The 24,411-nt window shown below is 38.3% G+C and overlaps 1 protein-coding gene across 1 annotated transcript in view; it reads left to right on the forward strand.

The window, feature by feature from the left end:
* The window catches only part of LOC150088630 (ral GTPase-activating protein subunit beta), a 522,786-nt gene that overhangs the window by 276,443 nt on the left and 221,932 nt on the right, over window positions 1–24,411 (forward strand). Inside the window, exon 16 of the mRNA XM_090369596.1 lies at window positions 8,838–9,064. Within this exon, the coding sequence (XP_090225722.1) occupies window positions 8,838–9,064 (227 nt within the window). The remainder of the gene's footprint in view (window positions 1–8,837; window positions 9,065–24,411) is intronic.

Consider the following 24,411-nt stretch of genomic DNA (forward strand, 5'->3'; position numbering starts at 1 on the left):
ATAATGGGGGATTTTAACTTCCCAGATATTGACTGGAACTTGTGGGTTGGTCACTCACACACTAGTCAGACTTTTGTGGATTTATTGGATGATTGTTTTCTGCAGCAGCATGTTCGAGAGGCAACCAGAGAAAGTAATACTCTTGATCTGGTTATCAGCAGTGATCATTCGTGTATTAAGAATTTGCAGATAAAGGAACCACTAGGTGGCAGTGATCACAGTGTGCTGAAGTGGGATTTACTCAAAGAGGTAACTACCGTCAGGGGTAAAGGAAAGGGTTTTTGCTTCCGTAAAGGGGAGTACAGTGGTCTCAGACAGTTTTTAAATTCTGTACAGTGGGATCGACTGACGATGTTCCAAACAGTAAATTCTAAGTGGGAAGCATTCAAGGAATTAATCGTGGAAGCTACTAGACTTTTCATACCGATGAAGAAATATTGTTCAAGGTTTAGGCCTAAATGGTTATCAAATGAACTAATGAGACTCGTGACAGAGAAGAAAAATGCATGGGATGCATATAAATTATCAGGCGACGCAGAAGCCTGTAGCAGATATAAGCTAGTCTGTAATCAGGTCACAAAGGAGGTTCGGCAGGCAAAGGCGGATTACGAGAAATCTTTGGCAAAAGATGCTAAGAAAAACAGCAAGGATTTCTTTACTTATATAAACTCTAAAAGGAAGGGGCTGAATATGATTGGTCCACTTGACATCGATGGTTCGACTGTTGATGATCCTGCTCAGATAGCAAACAAACTGAATGAGTATTTTGCATCTACATTCACACGTGAGGAATCATTACAGTTTGAAAATGGAAGAAGGTTATCAAATTGTAGCAGTGTGCTTAATGATTTTGTAATAACTGAGAGCAAAGTGGAGGAGAAATTGTTGAAGTTAAACATAAGAAAGGCACCTGGGGCGGATGGGATCTATCCAGTTATATTAAAGGAGGCGGCAAAGCAACTAAGCAAACCCTTAGCCATAATTATGAGAGCATCCTTGGACTCAGGAGAGGTTCCCACGGACTGGAGATGTGCAAATGTATCCCCAATTCACAAAGGAGGTTCGAAGGGTGACACGAATAATTACAGACCAGTTAGTTTAACTTCTGTTCCGGGTAAAATAATGGAGTCACTGGTTAAAGATGCATTGCAGGATCATCTAGACAAGACTGCAGCAATAATTCAGACACAGCATGGGTTTGTTAAGGGAAAGTCTTGTCTGACAAATTTGATTGGTTATTATGATGTGGTCACAAAGGAACTGGATGCAAAAAATAATTTTGATATCATATACTTGGATTTCAGGAAAGCTTTTGACACTGTTGCGCATGGAAGACTACTGTACAAATTGGAGCAGAATGGTATTAAGGGTAAGTTGCTGCAATGGATAAAAGGATGGTTAAGTGGGAGAAGACAGAGGGTGGTAATCAATGGGTGCTGCTCTTCGTGGACTAATGTTATTAGTGGAGTCCCACAGGGTTCGGTGTTGGGGCCACTGTTGTTTTGTATATTTATCAATGATATTGATGAAGGTATATCAGGCTTAATGTCGAAGTTTGCAGATGACACGAAGGTTGGCAGGGTTGTTAATGACAGTAATGGCAGTGTGCTACTGCAACAGGATCTAGATAATTTGGGCAGATGGGCTAAGAAGTGGCAACTGAAGTTTAACCTTGACAAATGCAAAGTACTGCATATGGGTAGAAGTAACCCCAGAGAAACGTACCAACTGTGTGGTACTACACTTAAGGTGGTAGAAAATGAAAAAGACCTGGGAGTAATTGTGCAGTCAGATATGAAGTTTTCTGAGCAATGTAGACAGGCTGCTAGGGCAGGTCATGGGGTTTTGTCAATGATATATAGGAATTTTGCTAGCAGGGAAAAGGAGGTGATTGTCCCTCTGTATAAGGCAATGGTCAGGCCACGTCTTGAGTACTGCGTACAGGTCTGGAGGCCTCATTTTAGGAAGGATGTAGATTTGCTTGAGCGTGTACAGAGAAGAGCAACACGATTGGTGAGGGGAATGAAGGCATCCTCTTACCAAGAGAGGCTTAAGTTCTGCAAATTGCAGTGGCTGGAGACTAGGCACCTGCGCGGTGATCTGATTGAGGTCTATAAGGCCTTGAATGGGTTGAGCACGCTGAATTCTGATGGGATCCTCCCACTTGTTCAGAATACGAACCTACGGGGACATAAGTTCAAATTAAGAAAGGATAGATGTAGAATAGATGTGCGGAAATTTGCCTTTAGCCAGCGGGTTGTTAATTGCCTGAACAAACTTCCATCTGTCGTTGTGGAAGTTGATAGGTTAAATAAATTTAAGGAGGAACTGGACAGGCAATTGGAGGGTATGGTGTGATTTTTTTTTTTTTTTTTTTTTGGCTGATGCTGCATAAGCTCCTACACTGCTTTCTTGCATCAAGTGCCACTACTACTACTACTACACATCTAATTAATAAGTGCTTTCCTCTGTCCATTATAAATCGAAATTTCATTTGGTTGAGAGGATATATTATAGGTTATCTTGCTAGACCTTTGTTTCCCTATTAATGCTGTAGAAAGGTTACACCAGTCTTTGCCAACTAGATAGCAATTTTTATTTTATTTTTTTGTACTTATTATTTTTTATGTATTTTTTGTATTTTATTAGTTTTTTCCCTATCATATTTAATTAATGGTATTTTAATACAAGTGGTGAGTAACTGTGACCCATTATAATGCCAGGCGATGCTTTCAAATTCAATATATACTCGACAGCAATTACAAACTCACTCCCTCTTTTCTTGCCTACTACTGCAAATGTGGAGTTCTTTGGTCTTAACTTAGTAAGTATAAGTATTGTTTTATCTAATGCATGTGGAGGTTTACCGAAACAGGGTTGTACAATAAAAAATTCTTTGAGTTGCTTTATTGCAGCAAACCATTTTTAAATACCTTTTACAATAAAATTTTAATTGAGCTCCATAATCAGGTGAATTATAGTGTGCGTGCATGTGTGCAATGTATAGATAACAGCTGCTGAGAAAAGAAAAGAAAAAAAAGTGGAAGATAAAAAAAGGAAAGATGAGAGTAGGTATTATAACTACTAAAAAAGGCAAAAAAACCAATTAATACATTTTAAACACTATACAGAAATAAATACTTGTATATAATTATATTGCCACATATTGCACAATCCTGGTGTCTTTTCAAGTGTCAACCAACAGATTGCATGACAAAATGACAGTATAGTGTCCTCTGTTTCTAACATAAAGTATGTGCCATGGCAAAGTAAAATTAATAAATAGAATTAAGGAAAAGAGAGGAGGGAAAACAATTTTCAGAGTATACAAAGTAAAAATATATATGAAAATAACACTATAAAGGAGGAGAAATAGAAAGCTGGTATGTAATTTATGGTTGACATGACAGGGGAACAAAACCAAAATATATCAAAAGAAAAGATATATATATATATAGCTGAGAAACTAAATTAAAACAAAGAACTGTTAATGTAGGATAGAGCCCAGAGTAGCAATTAGCCAGTGGCAGGAATAGTGATAAGAAGCACATGCAAGTAATAACAGTAAGCAGCATGTGGTAGATGTACACATTACTGAGACAAAAGCAAATGAAAACTAAAAAAAAAATTATGTAAAATACAGTAGATAGAATGTGTAAATATGACAGAGAAATGGATAATTAAAACTAAAGAAAATATGGACTAAATGGTTATAGAAGCAAACTTGCCTAATATGAAGGGAATGATTCAAAGGAACCATGTAGGAGAAAGTAAACTAATTAAGGATATATGAGGAGTGGTAAAAAAGTAATGCCTCCTATTTTTTTACTCAGAAAATTTAATCCCTACAGCTATGCCTTTTACATAACTTAATCCTCAATCATTAATAAACACAAAGTCAACTATGTATATAAAGTGCTTAGCATCATAATACACAGCCATTTCTGAATAAACAGAAAATTTTTAAGGTGGCATCGTTTTAGGTTATATCTCATATTGTGAATGCCTTCACAACGAGTTGCCATGATATTGCACTACTTCGAATAAGTAACGCTTCACCTAAGGAGAAGACTAGTGTTACTTATTCTCAGATAGGTATCACCATGATGTATTTAGACTAAATACATCATACACCATCAAGCATCTCTCATATTGTGGAGTTATACTTCATAACTGTTTTTGCCATCATTGCATCACTTGGGTACCTACCCACTCACTGACGAAGGGCCAAATAGCCCTGAAACAGTGCTGTCTGGGTGGTGGTACCTATCTGAGAATAAGTAACACTAGTCTTCTCCTTAGGTGAAGCGTTACTTATTCGAAGTAGTGCAATATCATGGCAACTCGTTGTGAAGGCATTCACAATATGAGATATAACCTAAAACGATGCCACCTTAAAAATTTTCTGTTTATTCAGAAATGGCTGTGTATTATGATGCTAAACACTTTATATACATAGTCTAAATTTGTTCGCAGCTTGAGGCTCTAGCCCTAAATGCGCCTTTACACAAAGTCAACATAATTTTCTATACACTTCTTCCATCTCTGAGTCAGATACTATATTCCAATCCTACAAAAGTCCTTACTCTTGCTCCAGAGGGCTTCGTGAACACTGTGCTTGAGCGGTCTTCATCTGCAAAATGGGTTCCATGGAGTGCACCCTTCAATGGGCAGAAGTGATAGTCGGAAGGTGCAAGATCCAGGCTGTAAGAGGAATGAGGAAGAACAGTTCTCCATCATGTGCAGACTGGTGTGGGGTTGTGCATTGTCATGGAGGAGATGAACCTCATTGAGGTTTTTGTCTGGTCGAACTCTACAGATGTGGGCTTTCAACTTCTTCAATGTTTCCACTTATCAATCTGAGTTGAGTGTAGTGCCATGCTCCAAGAAGTCACAAGCAAGTCCCCATCTTTGTCCCAAAACATTGTCACTCTGACTTTACTGACAGAAGGCTGTCTTTTGAACTTCTTCTGGTGAGGTTACTCTATCAACTGTCTCTTCGTTTCAGGGTCATAACGGTGGACCTGGGTTTCGTCACCTGTGACTATGCGTGAAAGAAAACCTCTCCTTCGCTCTCGTAGTGCTGGAGAAGTTCTGTACAGATGACTTTCTGGGCTTCTTTGTGTTCATGTGTCAGCATTTTTGGGACCCACTGGGCACAAATCTCGTTGTTGCCTAGTTCCTTTATGGTGTTTATCACAGCAGGTTTCCCAATACCTATTGCATCGTACAATTCACGTGTTATGATGCGGTGGTCTTCTTTGATCAGCACATTGACGTTACTGGCTGGCTGCTTTGGGGCTTGCAAACTGTCACTTTCCCCACTCTTAAAGTGTCTTACCCAACGTCTCAACGTCTACAGTATTGTCACCATAAACATTTTTGAGATGTGTTTGGATTTTGATAGGTGTCACTTTTTCCTTGGTAGGGCTCACATCTGGTGAGTATGGACTTGGCAAACCCAGGGTCCTGAGTGCTGGATATCACCATTCTTCTCTTTCTTGGTGATTCCTTTCTACTTCTCTCTCTCTCTCTCTCTCTCACACACACTCAGGATAATGCAGGAATTTTTTTTGGCTGGTGCAGCATAAGCCTTGGACTTCCTTGCACAATATGGCTAATAATAATAATAAGAAGAAATTCGCTCACCACTCCTTGCTTGTACGTATATCTGTAACATCCACCATTTTGAACTATGTGTGCTGCACTCATTAGCATTAGCACTAGTAGAGGCATTTGATGCAAGAAAGCAAGCTTATGCAGCATCAGAGTTGAATACACCTCTGGCATTCCCCTTGCTGAATAACTCCTCATGTGTGAATGTCGATGCAAAATATTCATTTAGTTTGTTAGCTACCTGAGCAGGATAATCAACAGTTGACCCATCAATATCAAGTGGACCAATCTGATTCATCCCCTTCCTTCTAGAGTTTACATAAGTAAAGAACTCTTTGCTGTTTTTCTTTGCATCCCTTGCCAAGGATTTCTCGTAATCTGCCTTCGCCTGCCTAACCTCCTTTGTAACTTGGTTGCATATCAACTTGTATCTATCATAGGCGTCTGTGTCAAGTGTTAATTTGTAAGTATCCCATGCATTTTTCTTCTCTGCCATATGCCTCATTAGTTCATCAGACATCCATTTTGGCCTAAACCTTGAACAATATTTCTTAGTTGGTATGTAAAGCCTAGTAGCTTCCAAAATAAGTTCTTTGAATGCTTCCCATTTTGAATTTGCTGTTGGTAACATCATCAGTTGGTCCCACCGTATAGAATTTATATACTGTCTCAGTCCATCGTAGTTGCCTTTGCGGAAGCAATAACCCTTCCCTTTACCCCTAATGGTAGTTACCTCTTTGAGTAAATCCCACTTCAGCACACTGTGATCACCGCCACCTAGTGGTTCATTTATCTGCAGATTCTTAATGCATGAAGAATCACTGCTGATAATCAAATCAAGAGTATTACTCCCTCTAGTTGCCTCCCGAACATGCTGATGTAGAAAACAATCATCCAATAAATCCACAAAAGCCCTGCCAGTGTGTGAGTAACCAGCCCCCAAATTCCAGTCAATATCTGGGAAATTAAAATCTCCCATTATAAGACTCTCTGATTTACTGGCCCACTCTATTTCCCTGTACAGTTCCTTATTATACTCATCAGAGTCATTAGGCCTATAGCACACTCCTACTCTCAATTTTGATCTCCCAATGCTTATGTCACACCGAACTGACTCAACACTGCACTGTCCAGCGATGTCGACTGGCTTCTCTTCCTTGGTTTTTATGTGTTTCTTAACTAATAGCATAACCCCTCCCCCCTTCCTATCCTGTCTATCCTTTCTGTAGACGTTGTACTCCCCAAATTGCAGTTCTGCATCCCTTATATCTGTGTGACACCACGTCTCTGATATCCCAACAATATCTGCCTTTGATGTTTTGAGCAATACCTCAAATTCATCAAATTTATTTACTAAACTCCTAGCATTGGTGTACACGCAAGTATACCTGCACCTGTTTCTATTCTTAGCTACCCTAACACAACCCATGTGTTTACTTGTACCGCAATGGCTCCCAGCAGTCTCTGAAATACAATGCATCTTGTTTTTCAGGCTTCTGCTCATTCTAATAGAAGCAGTGCAAGAATCTCTTTCACCTCTGCCAGTGGCTACTGTCAATCTATTGGTCTTTGTCTCCCCCCAAGCTAGCAGTTTTCCGACCCACCTAACACTGCCTCGATAGCATCAGCAAACATTCTTGCACCCTTTCTATTTAAGTGTATCCCATCCCTGTAGAAGCAATCTCTCCTGTCATTATGGTGAAACTAGTGGCCTCCAGTGACCACTCAGTGACACAAAATGATCTGTGGTGCCACATTTGAAAACAAAAATTAGGAGGCCTTCTTTTTGTACTAGTAGTGACTTCGGGTAGTCAAAAATGTGAGTGGGAGAAAAACATCCAAATGAAAAATTTTCAATAAAATTTCCTCAATAAAATAAAAGTAAGGCAAAAGTATCCGGAAATGAAAGCCAAAAAAGGAGAGAATTTAGGCTGGCACCCTGGCCAAAATAAGCAAAATATCACTAATAATATGCCATTATTCTGCCACTAAAAAAAAAAAAAAATTGGAAGATGCCAAGTGGACAGAATTACAACGTTCATTTTTCATGTACAAGCATTCTGCAAATTGTAATTATAGGTACATGTTTTCCACCATAGAATACAAAATATACACACCCAAACACGAAATTGGAAAAAATTAATTAATTTTATTCAAGACAGTAAGAAGCCAAAAATACTGAACAATAATAAGATGCAAGCTAATCGAGAATTTGATTAAGAAAATTCTTATGAAATGATATTGTAGGTAAGATAGGGGAAATGAATTTTCAATCAGTTTAACATAGAATTTTCTAATGTTAAAAAAAAAAAATGTTATTAGTCACCAAATTAATAATCTTTACATATAGTAGCAATTCTTAGACACTGAGAAAGAATAATGTTAGAATGGATGTTTTTAGAGATATTTGATAGCCAATGAATAAAGTTGACCACATTAAAAATTAAATATATCACATTTGTTGTAAATGTTAATAATATTAGACCATTATTAATACTTTGTCCAAATCCAGATAATTAGCTGCATGGTCACATTAATTGCTTTTTTCCAACAAAAGTTCTTGGGGATATAGATAGCCAAAATTTAGGATAATTAAACACTCATATGTCGTCAACATATCTAAAGAAAAATGACATTTTTGTGAAAGGAAATTTCAAACCAATAAAGGTATAGAATGGCAATAATACAAGAAGCTGGACTGCCCATAGGAGGTGTATCTTGAATTTGTTGTATCTTGAATCATAGGTGTATCTTGAATTTGTTGATAAATAATATTTCCCTTTCCTTTTCATATAATTTTTATAGTTATATATATATATATATATATATTATTAGCATTTATATTGTTATTACGTTTAGATGTATGTATTCTTTTAAATTTATGTGTTCTTTTGTGCAGCGTTAATGCCATTAGGCCAATTGTACATTATATGTGCCAGTATATATTCGTTTCTACTTGTTTTAGTTTATTTGTAGATTTTTACTGATTATTGGTGTTTTTCATATAAGTATTGGTGTTCAAATGAAGATAACCTAAACTAGACTAGCTTGATTACACAAATTGTGTGAACACTAATACTTATATGAAAAACACCAATAATCGGTAACAATCTACAAATAAACTAAAACAAGTAGAAACGAATATGTGTGTGTGTGTGTGTGTATATATATATATATATATATATATATATATATATATATACTTTTTTTTTTATTGATAGATTCTCTTGAAGGAAAGCGAGCAGTGAAGTGGATATGTGATTATATTGTGTTCCAGTGTTCTCGTCCTCCACCTGCACATTCTAGAGATCTGCATTCAACAATAGTAGCAGCATACCAGTGTGTAACAACATGGCTGGTAGAACATCCTGATTTGCTTCAAGATAAGGATAGTGTCCATACAGTTTTAGAAGTGGTGGAATTAGGTATTGCAGGCTCCAAGTCTCAGGTGTGGTTTATTTTTAAATGTATAAGTGTTTTTTTTTTTTTTTTAACAGTAATACTACAAAATACAACATGACATATTTAATAGGCTTATTAATAATTAAATTGATAAGTTATATATCAATATGCATAGACAAGAGATAGTGGTGCCTGGCCCCTGTACTATATGCTCTTGGATTTTATGTTGAAAATGTGGTATTAAAAAGAGTTATTAGATTTTCTTAGTGACCACCTTGTTAACAAAGTTGATTTTTGTAGGGTTTTCATGATATCAGGTAGTATTTAACTACTTATGGACATGTGTTTCTTTTGACGGTTGGAATGTTCTTAGTTCTAACAGTCAGCTGATTGTTTTCCTGTGCTATAGCATAGCATAAATATTTAACATTTTATCTGGCTATAATTTAAATTTTATCCATTGGGGCAAAGCCTGTAAGAACCAACATGAAAATATGTTTGTTGTAAAATTCAAAAATCATTAATATATTGGAAATTGGCTAGACGTTGCGATAGAAGGGAGATAATAGCTGCACCTCACTGAAGATAAAAAAAAAAAAAAAAACAATTTATGTTAGCTCCAAGGAGCCGAAGGTGGATCCGTGAATAATGTCTGGCTCTAATTGATCTTTCTTGTGTTTATGCTTACGAATCTCTCTCTTTCTCTCTTGTGTTCTGTGGGGCCTCCGTAGCCAGGTGGGCAGGAGCAGCAGTGCGTAGCACATGCTTCTTGATTAGACTGGGGTTCGAGCCCATCACCACCAAATACAGAGGATGCGGAAAGGTCAGGGAATGACCACCACATATCCCGGAGCAATATGGCCTTAGTTGCTAATGCTCCTTAAAACCAAATAACAAACAAACAAACAAACAAACTTGTGTTCTGTCGCCAACTTTGGTGCTTGCTTTTCAACATTAGATTTGTGATTTTGTCAATCTTCTGAACATGTTTAGTTGATATAACTTTCAGCATTGTCAAAACTTAACTAAATGAAACACAACCACACTGCTCAATAAATGCAAAGTAACTGAACAAAGTAGTTACTTTAACAAGTTGTTCAGCTCCCGAAAACTAAAAACCCGATTTGAAATCTAGTTATATATTCTTGTAGAGCTCTCAAAGGGCAACAATTTTGTTACTCAGTTGTACGCAATTTGTTGTGTCACTGCACTTGTTACATACAGTTGAGTTTTCTTGGGCGCATGCATTGCACTTGTTGTGTCACTGCTATTGAGAATGAAAGTAACCAAGGCACAATGGCAAATGACCAAATTGTGAACTTTTTAGTTTTTTTCGAAAAAATTGTATTAAATATCAAATTTCTAATTTTTTCTTGCATATTCATCGACGGCATTATATACCCAACAAAATAAGTATAAATTGTTTATACTATTGTCTATTAGTTTTGGAGATATAACAGCAGTTAGATGTTTCACTTTTTGTGACAGCCTGAGTCCTGTAGGGTACCCCCAGTATAGACGTTATTCCTGTCAAAAAAAATTAAAAAGTGCAAAGCTAATTGAATAATGCATATGTATATTTATTCCCGTTTATATATATATATATACAGTCATACCTCGGTTAACGTTACCTCTGATAACGAAGTCCGCAATTTCAAGCCCCATTTAACATAAAAAATATTCCAGTTTAAGGCCAACACCCGACAATCATCCGATTGGTGACTGAAGGCAACTCGTTACATACTCCCGAGTGCTCTCAAGCTGTGGGTGTGTCTGTTATAACAGTTATGCGCGTTATTCACCTAATTTAGTTGTTGTTTACACTTCATAGGGTGTGTTTCAGTGTGGTGCATTGCAATACATGATTGACGTTGTTTCAGTGTGGTGCATTACAATAATTGACAATAATTTGATCTAATGTAGATTTTGTAAATTTTAATAGAAATATATTTTTTTTTTTAGTTAAAATGTCAGAATCAAAGAAAAGAAAAGCAATTTCTTTGGAAACTAAACTAAATATTGTACAATGTGTTGAAAGCAGCGAAAGAAAATCCGATGTGGCACATTCTTTAGGATTAGTGCAATCAACTTTAACAACCATACTAAGTCAATCAGAAAAAATAAAACAGTCTGCTCAGAATTGTACAGATGTTACAGCGGCAAAATTAACTCGCTTAAGGAGTCTAATTTTAGAAAAAATGGAGTAAATGTTAAGTTTGTGGATAGAAGATATGTCACAACATCATATGCCTTTAAGTCAAATGGTGATTCAAGAAAAAGCATTATTTTTGTTTAATCACCTGAAATCCAAACAAACTGAAGGAATTATGGAAACTTTTGGGCCTTCTCGTGGTTGGTTTGAGAAATTTAAAAAATGGGCCAGGATTCATAGTGTAAAATTAACAGGAGAAGCTGCAAGTGTAGATGTTGAAGCTGCAAATAAGTTTCCAGAAAAACTAAAGGAAATAATTGAACATGAAAATTTTCCACCAAATTTGGTGTTCATTGTTGACGAAAGCGGTTTGTTCTGGAAACGGCTACCATCAAAAAGCTTCATTTCTATTGAAGAAAAATCAGCTGCTGGGTTCAAAGCAGCCAAAGACCTTTTAACGTTACTCTTTGGATCAAATGCCTCTGGCGATTATAAATTAAAATTGTTATTAGTTTACCATTCAGAAAATCTGAGGGCGTTAAAAGGAACATAAAAATGAATTTACCTGTAATATGGAAAGCAAATAGAAAAGCGTGAGTTACCAAGGAGCTATTTACTGATTGGTTTGTTAACCACTTTTGTCCTGAAGTAAAACGGTATTGTCAAAAAAACAACTTTGAAGAAAAAGCTCTTTTGTTGTTAGACAATGCTCCGGGACATCCTACTGATCTTAACACATTGGACACATGCATTCCTGTCAAAGTTGTGTTTCTTCCAGCAAACACAACTTCACTGATTCAACCATTGGATCAGGAAGTAATAGCATCATTTAAAGCTTATTATCTGCGTCGAACATTAAGCAATTCAGTTGAACTAGAGGATAAAGAGGAAATGACAGTTAAAACTTTTTGTAAAAACTACACCATTAAAAACGCAATTGAAAACATTGTTAGTTCTTGGTAAGAAGTCACTAAGAAATGCTTAAATGGAGTTTGGCACAAAATATGGCCAGAAGTTGTACTAGAAGAAGAAAATAACATCCAAGAAATTAGAAATGAAGTTATCCAGATGGCTCAATCAATAGGTTTCGAAAATGTCAATGAAGAGGATATTAGAAATTTATTGAATGCAGATGGTGGTTTTTCAGTGGAAGATTTAGAAAACCTTGTTAGCAACGAAGACAAAGAAAATGAAGACGAAGTTAGCATTAGCATTAGTAGAGGCATATGATGCAAGAAAGCAAGCTTATGCAGCATCAGCCAAAAAAAAAAAAAAAAAAAACCACTTCTATTTCACCCCTCCGTTCGTTCGAAATACCTGTCCAGCTGAGCTTTAAATTTATTTAGGCTATCAACTTCCACAACAAGGGATGGAAGTCTGTTCCACCAACCAACTACCTGCTGGCTAAAGGCAAATTTCCAGACATCTATCCTACATCTGTCTTTCCTCAATTTGAATTTATGTCCTCTCAGGTGATTATTCTGAGCAAGAGGCAGAATCCCATTAGCATGGAGCATGCTCAAACCATTCAAGGCTTTATACATCTCTATTAGATCACCTCGCCTATGCCTAGTCTCCAGACTGTAATTTGCAAAACTTAAGCCTTTCTACGTAAGAGCAATCCTTTGTTCCATTCATTAATCTTGTTGCCCTTCTCTGTATTCGTTCCAGCAGCTCTGCATCCTTCTTGAAATGAGGTCTCCAGACCTGTATACAGTACTCAAGGTGTGGCGTGACCATTGTCTTATACAAGGGGGATAATGGCTCTTTATCCCTGCTAGAAAAATTCCTGTATATCATTGACAAGACACCATGAGCTACTCTTGCAGACCATCTGCACTGCTCAGAGAACTTATCTGCCTGCACAATTATCACCAGGTCCTTTTCATTCTCTACCACTGTCAGTGTAGTACCACAGAGTTGATACGTTGCTCTGGGGTTGCTGTTTCCCATATGTAGTACTTTACATTTGTCAATGTTAAACTTCATTTGCCATCTCTTAGCCCATCTGCTCAACCTTTCCAGATACTGTTGCAGCAGCATAGCATCAGCAGTGTTTCTTTAACCAGTGCCTCCATTTAACTGGAGTTTAACCTGTGAGTTTCATAGACTGTAAACTCACATAGACCTGTGAATTTAATTTCTGTTCCTGGAACAGAAGTTTGATTGGTAACAGGCGAGTGCATAAAATGTGTTTCAAGATCTGACCAATGCTATTGCTGCTGAGGAGACTACGAATGATCTAGAGCAAAATTGGTCTTCAATCAAGGAGATGACTTGTAAAGCGGCATCGATGGCTCTGGGTAAGAGTGAAAAAATTAGGAAGAAGTGGATCACAGATATTTTACTGCAGAAAATGGATGAGATGAGGAGAAGGAGACTGAAATGCCAAAAAAATGATGATGATGATTGAAGGAACTATCATAGACCGAAGAATGAAATTGATAGGGATTGTAGGAAGGTTAAAGAACAGTGGTGGGCAGAGAACTGTCAAGAGACAGAAATGCTTGAACAACAAGTTTGAACTTGGCTCATAGAAAAATCAGAGAGTTAAAGAGAAAGAATAGCAGAATCCAAATGGGAGCAATGTGGGATGAAAAGGGAATGAGGAATGATAGTACTGAACTTCGAAGAACAAAAGGAAAGATGGAGGAGATATGTTGAAGAACTTTATGACAATTCAAGCATGTACGTATGGAGGAATATGGCACTAGAAGAACAAGAAAACATGGAGGAGGAAAATATCTAAAGATGAATTCAACACAGCTTTAAAGTCCCTTATCAATAACAAAGCACCATTAATTGACAACACACCTTCCGAGCTTTTAAAATGCAGTGGAGAAAATCTGAAGAAAGCCTTATTTGAACTGATAAAGATGATATACAGGGATGAGCATTGGCCAGAGGAGTTCAGCACATCAGTCATAATCCTCGTACCCAAGAAGATGACACCAACAGTATGCTAAGACTGCAGAACTATAAGTCTTATTACCCATGCATCCAACATTCTGCTGAAAGTTATCAAACTTCATATGGAGAATCATTGAACAATTTCTGGATGACTCACAGTGCGGTTTTCACAGAGGCAGATTGACGAGAGATGCTATTAGAGTGTTGGGAGAGAAAATGTATAGCATGGGAAGAAACCTCTATTTGTGTTTTGTTGATTACAAGAAGGCATTTGATAGAGTAATCTGGAGAGAACTGTTACCATTGCTTGAGAAAATCAGATGCAAGAAGAAGATTATTGTACTGATCTATGACTTATATAGAAGACACAATATGGTGATAAGAGTGAGGGGAGAACTGACAGAAAAAGCTAAAGTTAAAAAGAGAGTAAGACAGGGATGTTTACTTTCACCTGGTTTGTTCAATGCTTTTGCCGAAGTGATAATTAAGGAGGCACTTGGAAATAAGAAGTGGGGGGTTAAAATAGGTGAAAAGGATGTACATGCTATTAAGTTTGCAGACGATCAGGCCATAATAGCAGGTTGCCCTGCTATGCGGCAAAAAATGATCAAAAGACTAAATAAAAATGCACTGAAGTATGGAATGAAGATAAACATGATGAAAACAAAATCAATGATGATTGGTAAAAGGTTAATTCCCTTTCGAATTGAGATTGATGGAGTAAGAATAGAAGAGGTAGAGCACTTTAGGTAACTGGGACAGTTATTTGCACAGGACATTTCATGTCAAACTGAGATTCAATCCAGAATTGCAATGGCAAAACAATCTTTCAAGAATAAACTGTTGTTGATTACACAGAAGAAGATGTCGCAGGAAATTAGGAAGACAATAATAATGATAATAATAATGGTCAGTGGCACTATATGCAGAGACATGGGTTCTAACAAAGAGAGACAAAAAGAGACTTGAGGCCTTCAAGATGTGGTGCTGGCACAGGATGGAAAAAAATTAAATGGACTGAAAAAGTGTCAAATGTGGAAGTATTAAGATGTGTCCAAGAACAATGGAAAATTCTAGGTAGAATAAGATCAAATAGACTCAAATGGGTGGGCTACATGATCAACATGGTGATTTTCTTCTGAATGCAATGGGGGAACTGTTGAGGGAAAATGCCCTAGGATAGCCAAAAAAGACCTTCATCAGGATGTTGCTGGATGAAGCAAGGCTTCGAAATTTTGAGGAACTAAAACAAATGGCGCAGGAGAGACAAAGATGGCGACAGCTCATCAGAGGAACTGACCAGCCACAAGACTGAATTATTGATGATGATGTCTATTTTTCCTATCTTTCCTGTATATATATAATGCCATGGATTAACTATACGTTTTAAATTTTGTCAAGAACAACTGAAGGCTTTTTGTGGAGTGAGTGATTTTTTTTATTTATTTTTTTGAATGTTTGTTTGGTCTGTGTGTTAACTGCATCCTATTTCTTTTTGATGCAAATTATATTTGTATTTCCTGTATATTTGAATATCATATCCTATTATTGTGCAACAGTTTATCTTGTTTTTAATTATAAAGTCTGGTAGAATCAGTGAATTTCATTGCAATGGAGCAAGTTTGTCCAATGTTATTCATTTGGCCAGGTGGGCAGGAGCAGCAGTGCGTAGCACACACTTCTTGATTAGACAGGGGTTCGAGCCCGTGACCACCAAATATGGAGAATACGGAAAGGTCAGATAATGACCACCACATATCCCCGGAGCAATATGGCCTTAGTTGCTAATGCTCCTAAAAAAAAAACAAAAACAAGTTATTCATTTGGTGAAGTCTGCATTAAAGTTCTGTCAGAGACTGGAAAAATTCTTATAGGCCTCATCAGTTAGGGCTGAAGTTAGATGACCTCAATGGATTCCCACTCTTGAATTTTTCTGGCTTTTCTAGCTATACAACATACAGATTGTTTTGTGCAGACATAATACACAACAAACTATATATGAACCACTGAACAATAAACAAATTAGTCAGTGTACTTAAGGAAACCCCAAAACAACCAGTGCTATTGCTATTGCCGCCTCCGTAGCCAGGTGGGAAGGAGCAACAGTGCGTAGCACATGCTTCTTGATTAGACCGGGGTTCGAGCCCGTCACCACCAAATACGGAAGATGCGGAAAGGTCAGAGAATGACCACCGCATATTCCCAGAGCAATATGGCCTTAGTTGCTAATGCTCCTAAAAACCAAACAACAAACAAACAGCAAGCTATTGCTATTTTTTGCATTTTAGATCATGCCTGAACAATCTGATTAGCTGTTATTATATTAGAAGTTATATCATTTACTTATATTTCAGTAACACTCTGATACAATGTAACAAACACAATTGTTGTACAGCATTATGGGTAGCTTAGTATTACAGTGAATAGAGGAATGGTTTATTGGTTGGAGATAGAATAATTATAAATGGCTACTGCTCTTATTAGACTGATGTTATGTGCGAGATTCCACATTCCTGTGGAATCTCACACATAACATCAGAACATCCACAGTGTTCACTGTTCGGCCACATACTATTTCCAGCATTTATTAATGATATTGATAGAGGTATTTCAAGTTTAGTGGCTAAATTTGAGAATGAAAATGAGCTGGGCAGGATAGTTAAACATAAAAAAATAAACTAGTCATTTGCATTGAAAAGTGGTAATTGAATTTTAACATTGGTAAATGTGAGATATTGCATTTATGTAGTAGTAATCCCAGGATAACTGCCAGACAAGCTGTTCTTGCTACCTGGAAGTCTAAAACGCTGATGGAACTGATATCATATATCATATCATACCATATGGGGGCACCTCCGTAGCCAGGTGGGCAGGAGCAGCAGTGCGTAGCACACGCTTCTTGATTAGACCGGGGTTCAAGCCCGTGCCCACCAAATACGGAGGATGCGGAAAGGCCAGGGAATGACCACCGCATATCCCTGGAGCAATATGGCCTTAGTTGCTAATGCTCCTAAAAACCAAATAACAAACAAACAAACAAACATACTATATGGGTAGCATCAAACTCAAGACAAGAAATTGGCTTAGCAGTGCAGACATGTTGCTAGAAGAGCTCATCAGGTTCTGTCAGTGTATATAGGAATGTTGCAAAGAGGGATGAGAGGTGATAATAATAATGATTCTTTATTAATAAATCATATGCATTAATGATTCCTTACACAAAAGGCCAGAGGAATCTTACAATACATTGTCTATACAATGAACAAGTACAGAGATACAGATTTAAGCTACATTGAGAAGTTACATAAATTAATGAATTAAAAAAAAAAACAAAAAAAAAAAAAAACCATAATGGTAATTAAAACAAAAAATACAATTTGAGCGGAACATAAAATGATATCGGCAAACTAGGACCAGCACTTACACAATTGTCCTTTACAAAGAGAAGTTGTAAAAGACATTCTCTCAGATGTGCCAGACAAGCTGTTCTTGCTACCTGGAAGTCTAAAACGCTGATGGAACTGATATTCGGGTGACACTCAAGTCAAGTGGACCCAATTTCGGCAAAGTCCGGACGGTCTTTGGTAGCCAAATCCTCTGCTTGCACCTTCATGATGGTGGGACTGTTAGTAATTCTGGGTATAACCTAAATTCACAAGCACATGGTGGGTGACCACCCAGATATGAATCAATGTTAGCTGGATTCGAGGGGTGGCGCCCACACCACATGGAGGAATGCCGCCCCTCTGTGTTACCAGGCAATACTAGGTGGTAGACGACTCTCATCAACCGGTGCAATACCACCACTTTGCTTATTGGAGGCTTGAAGTGGGGGAAACCCATGTTTAGTCTCCAGAGCTAAGTTCTAGTTAACCCTTCCCCAACTCTTCCATCATGCAGTATGAGTGATGATTTTTGAGGTTATGATGAACACCGTGGCGAGATCCAATCTTCCTTACATTTCGAAGGTGCAGCTCTAAAACGGTGTTCGCAGGCTGGCCCCTAGTTAGTGCACCAGACCGAACATATTGGTAATTCTTTATGAGGCTTCCGGTTCAGCTAGTGTGTAATCTTGCTACCTCTACTCTGCCAGATAGTGACTGGAGGGAGTCCGAGTAATGTGTATGCAGGGGGGGGTGATTGTCGAGGCCACGTTATGTCAAGGATCTGGGTACATTCTTACCATGTGTACGTCATATCCAAAAATTTCATTACTTCATACAGCATGTCCCATCCACTTTTTCTTACCATTGAATACACCATAAATTGTCAAACTAATACAGTAAGCTTATCTGCGAAAAGATATAAACCTCCCAAACACTTCCTAATTCATTTCACAAATATACGTGGTCTCAATTCTAATCTCAAAGATGTCCATTTCCACTTGCAGTCTGCCAAACCCCATGTACTTTTTCTGACAGAATCTCAGTTATCGGTTGATTCAACTACTGCTTATCTCAGTTGCCCAAATTATTTGCTTTATAATTCTTTTTGCCTCAACGGTGGTACTTGTGCATATGTTCATTCCAATATTCCCTGTCAGAGACTTGGTAATTTGGAATCTCCTCTTTTCGATCTTCTCTGGCTTAAATTCTCTCTACCACATTGTGTTAAATTCATCTGTTGTCTCTACCGTTCTCCCAATTCCACTAATCACTTGGAGCTCTTTGACTTTCTCCAGTCCAACTTTCCTAACAGTGTGGTAATTTTCCTTGGTGATTTTAATGTTCACAACTCCAGTTGGCTTCTGTTTTCTAGTCACACCGACCCAGCTGGTCGAAATGCCAAGGCTTTTGCAATTACTAATGAACTTGCACAGATTGTTCATTTACCTACAAGAATACCAGACAATCCTAACCATACAGCCAACATGCATTAGCATTAGTAGAGGCATTTGATGCAAGAATGCAAGCTTATGCAGCATCAGCCAAAAAAAAAAAAACCACTTCCACTTCACCATTCTGTTCATTCGAAATACCTGTCCAGTTGAGCCTTAAACTTATTTAGGATATCAACTTCCATGACAAGGGATGGAAGTCTGTTCCACTAACCAACCACCTGCTGGCTACAGACAAATTTCCACATGTCTACCTTACATCTGTTTTTCCTCAATTTAAATTTATGCTCTATCAGATCACGTCACTGGTGCCTAGTCTCCAGACACTGTAATTTGCAAAACTTAAGCCTTTCTTCGTAAGAGCACCCCTTTGTTCCATTCACTAATCTTGTTGCCCTTCTCTGCTTGTTCCAGCAGCTCTACATCTTTCTTGAAATAAGGCCTCCAGACCTGTATACAGTACTCTAGGTGTGGCCTGACCATTGCCTTATACAAGGGCATAATCACCTCCTTATCCCTGCTAGAAAAATTCCTGTGTATCATTGACAATACACCATGAGCTACTCTTGCAGCTCGTCAGCACTTCTCAGAGAACTTCATATCTGCCTGCATAACCACAACCACCCCCCAGGTCCCTTTCATTCTCTGCCACTGTCAGTGTAGTACCACAGAGTTGATACGTTGCTCTGGGGTTGCTGTTTCCCATATGTAGTATTTTACATTTGTCAATGTTAAACTTCATTTGCCACCTCTCAGCCCATCTGCTCAACCTTTCCAGATCCTGTTGCAGCAGCATAGTGTCAGTAGTGTCCTTGACAACCCTGCCAACCTTCGTATCGTCTGCAAACTTGGACATTAAGCTTGATATACCATCATCAATATCATTTATAAATACAGAAAACAAAAAAGGACCCAATACTGAACCCTGAGGGACTCCACTAATAACATTAGTCCACGATGAGCAGTGTCCATTGATTACCACTCTCTTTCTTCTCCCCCTCAACCACCCCTTTATCCATAGCAGCAATTGCCCCCAATGCCACACTGCTCCAATTTGTGCAGCAGTCTTCCATGTGCAACAGTATCAAATGCCTTTCTAAGATCCAAGTATTATAATATCAGAGTTATTCCCTGCATCCAGTTCTTTTGTGACTGCATCATAGTATCCAATCAAATTGGTCAGACAAGACTTTCCCTTAACAAAACAATGCTGTGTCCGAGCTATAACGTCTTGTCTAGATGATCCTGCAGTGCTTCTTTAACCAGTGCCTCCATTAATTTTCCTGGAACAGAAGTTAAACTCACAGGTCTATAATTACTTGTGTCGGCCTTTGCTCCTCCTTTCTGAATTGGGGTCACATTTGTACATCTCCAGTCTGTGGGTACCTCCCCTGAGTCCAAGGAAGCTCTCATAATTATGGCTAAGGGTTTGCTTACTTATTTTGCTGCCTCCTTTAATATAACTGGATAGATCCCATCCACCCCGGGTGCCTTTCTTGTGTTTATCTTCAACAATTTCTCCTCCACTTTACTCTCAGTTATTACAAGATTCTCTAGCTTAATGCCAGAGTTGAATACACCTCTGGCATTCCCCTCGCTGAATAACTCCTCATGTGTGAATGTCGATGCAAAATATTCATTTAGTTTGTTAGCTACCTGAGCAGGATCATCAACAGTTGACCCATCGATATCAAGTGGACCAATCTGATTCATCCCCTTTTACATAAGTAAAGAACTCTTTGCTGTTTTTCTTTGCATCCCTTGCCAAAGATTTCTCGTAATCTGCCTTCGCCTGCCTAACCTCCTTTGTAATTTGGTTACAGATCAACTTGTATATATTATAGGCTTCTGTGTCACGTGTTAATTTGTATATATCCCATGCATTTTTCTTCTCTGCCATATGTCTCATTAGTTCATCTGACATCCATTTACGCCTAAACCTTGAACAATATTTCTTAGTTGGTATGTAAAGCCTGGTAGCTTCCAAGATAAGTTCTTTGAATGCTTCCCATTTTGAATTTGCTGTTGGTAACATCATCAGTTGGTCCCACCGTATAGAATTTAAATACTGTCTCAGTCCATCGTAGTCGCCTTTACGAAAGCAATAACCCTTCCCTTTACCCCTAATGGTAGTTACCTCTTTGATTAAATCCCACTTCAGCACACTGTGATCACCGCCACCTAGTGGTTCATTTATCTGCAGATTCTTAATGCATGAAGAATCACTGCTGATAATCAAATCAAGAGTATTACTCCCTCTAGTTGCCTCCCGAACATGCTGATGTAGAAAACAATCATCCAATAAATCCACAAAAGCCTTGCTAGTGTGTGAGTGACCAGCCCCCAAATTACAGTCAATATCTGGGAAATTAAAATCCCCCATTATAAGACTCTCTGATTTACTGGCCCACTATTTCCCTGTACAGTTTCTTATTATACTCATCAGTGTCATTAGGCCTATAGCACACTCCTACTCTTAATTTTGATCTCCCAATGCTTATGTCACACCAAACTGACTCAACACTGCACTGTCCAGCAATGTCGACTGGCTTCACTTCCTTGGATTTTGTGTGTTTCTTAACTAATGATTTACTGGCCCACTATTTCCCTGTACAGTTTCTTATTATACTCATCAGTGTCATTAGGCCTATAGCACACTCCTACTCTCAATTTTGATTTCCCAATGCTTATGTCACACCAAACTGACTCAACACTGCACTGTCCAGCAATGTCGACTGGCTTCACTTCCTTGGATTTTGTGTGTTTCTTAACTAATAGCCTAACCCCCTCCTCCTTTCCTATCCTGTCTATCCCTTCTGTAGACGTTGTTCTCCCCAAATTCCAGTTCTCTGCCTTCCTTATATCTGCATTCCTTAAAAGATCATGCTTGATCTTTTTCTCACAAACAACCCTTCTAAGTACACGGTCGAAGTGAGAATTCCTTTACGCACCTCAGATCACAACTTGGTGATTCTCTTCTCCAATGGAGCCTTTTTCTCATGGCTATTCCCAATCTCGTACTGTTTGGCATTACAAGAATGCAAAATGGGATGACCTGTGAGATTTCTTTTCTTCTTTTCCTTGGTTAGATTACTGTTTCAAAACATCTGATGTCAACATTTGCTCAGATAGTATCGTGAAATTATTCTTGCAGGAATGGAACCTTTATCCCACACTCCACTTTAAAATCTCATTCTTTATCTAAACCTTGGTTTTCCAATAAATGTGCTAAGGTTGTTCAGGAGAAGAATGTTGCATTTTGTAATTGGCTTGTTTCTAATTTTCAGTTTTATTTTCTGCCTACACCAAAGCTCACAACAATTGTAAAAGTTATTAATCAGTCCAAACTAGAGTTTGAACAGGCTAAGAGTAGAAAACTTGCTTCTTGCCTTAATGGTAGCCAAGCATTCTGGTCTCTTACCAAAACCATTGTCCGCAACGTTTGCCCATCTCTGCTCCCACCTCTGTCCAAACCAGATAGTTCTGTTGACACTTCGGCCAAGGATAAAGCCGACCTGCTGGCATCCCATTTTTCTTCCAACTTGTATTAATGATGTTGGTAAATTACCTCCCAACATTCCCAATGCACTCTATTCAGTGCCTCCTGTGGTCTTCCATCAAAAGGATGTCAGAAGAATTTTGACGAATCTTGATGCTAAGAAAGTTCCAGGTCCCGATGGTATTTCTCCACTTGTTGTGAAAACCTGTGCTCCTGAACTTACTCCTGAACTGACTCTTTGCCGCCTTTTTTCACTTTCTTATTCCAAAGGTGTTTTTCCTTCTGCTTGGAAATTTTCTCATACCTAGCCAGTTCCTAAAAAGGGTGACAAATCCCTCCCATCCAATTATCATCCCATTTCAATTACTTCTACTCTTTCTAAAGTAATGGAGAAATCAATTAACCGCCAACTCTTAAAATACCTAGAAACCTTTCGTCTGATCAAGGATCACCAGTATGGATTCCGTCATAACATAAGCCAGAATAATCCACTGGTGTTATTCTGGCTTATGTTACCCATTTATGGACTAATTCAACGGAAAAGTTCGGTGAAACAGAAGCAGTTGCTCTTGACATCCCAAAGTCTTTCGATTGTGTTTGGCACAAAGGTCTTCTGAACAGGCTTCCATCTTATGGTTTGCCAACTGTTTTTTGTAATTGGTTATCCAGTTTTCTCTCCAAACGTTCACTGAGGGTGATGGTAGATTGCTCTCTCTTCTAATTTCTCCACTAATGCCGGTGTCCCCCAAGGTTCAGCTCTTTCCCCCACTCTTTTCCACTTCTATATTAATGACCTTCTTCCATTGACTGGAAATTCTATCCATAGTTTTGCCGATGATAGCACATTGCATTCCACTTTCCATTTTAAGAAACCTGGTCCTGCTCAGTCAGTTCAACTTCTCGAAAATCTGCTACCAATTCCTTAAATGCCGATCTCCAGTGGGGCAAAGACAACTTAGTTGATTTCAATACTTTTAAAACTCAGTCTTGTCTTATATCTTGCAAAAAGGAGTTTTCTGCTCCTATGCTTATTGTTGGTGACACTCCGATTTCTAGGCAAGTTGATATATCTCTTTTGGGGATTACTCTTACTTCTAAACTCTCTTGGCACAAGCACATTACAAATATTGCTTCATCTGTATCTAAAAAACTTGGTTTTCTCTTTCGTGCTCGGCATTACTTTTCTTTCAAACAGCTGTTCACTCTGTACAAATTGCAAATCCGCCCTACCATGGAATATTGTTCTCACATCTGGGGTGGTGCCCCCAAAACCTCTCTCAGGCTTCTTTATTCCGTTCAGAAGAGGGCAGTTAGGTTAATTAATGATTCATATCTAACAGAGTCTCTCTGCTCGCTGTCTCATAGACGTACTGTTTCTGCTGCATGCCTCTTCTACGGATACTTCTATGGGCACTGTTCTATAAATCCCGCTCTCTCTTTCAAAACAGTCCGAACACGTGTCACCACCAGGCAACATCCATTTACTGTCCAACTTCAAACTCACAGAACCAACTTTTCATCTTCCTCATTTATTCATTCAACTGCTGTTTTCTGGAACAACCTTCCTTCTTATGTATTTCCTGAAAATTAAAGTCTACAGAAGTTCAAGTCTAATGTCAACAAATATCTTCTTTCATCTTCTCAACCTCCAACCCAAGCACAGTACTAAGTACTATAGGTTCCAATACCTCTCGTGTTTGGGGTTTACATAAAAAAAAAAATATATCATTGCGTTATGCCTTGTCAATAGTCCACAGATGAATGTGAATGTTGAATGTCCAGAGTCACATTTGGGAAATGTCTCTTGAAATTCTGTATTCTCTGGAGCCTTAAGCACAAGGAGTGAGGTACTGAGGAGGTGTCTTCCTGGCAAACGCCAACCAACCATGTCCCACATGTTGATGTGATCATGCTTGGATGAACACAGGTGAAGGAATGCCTTTATTTTTAGCACATGGGTTCTGTGAACTGTGGGCATGTATTGCATGGTGGACC

Source organism: Mastigoproctus giganteus, chromosome 3 (genome assembly GCF_048544385.1).
Source record: "Mastigoproctus giganteus isolate SK-2022 chromosome 3, ASM4854438v1, whole genome shotgun sequence".
NCBI lineage: Eukaryota > Metazoa > Arthropoda > Arachnida > Uropygi > Thelyphonidae > Mastigoproctus > Mastigoproctus giganteus.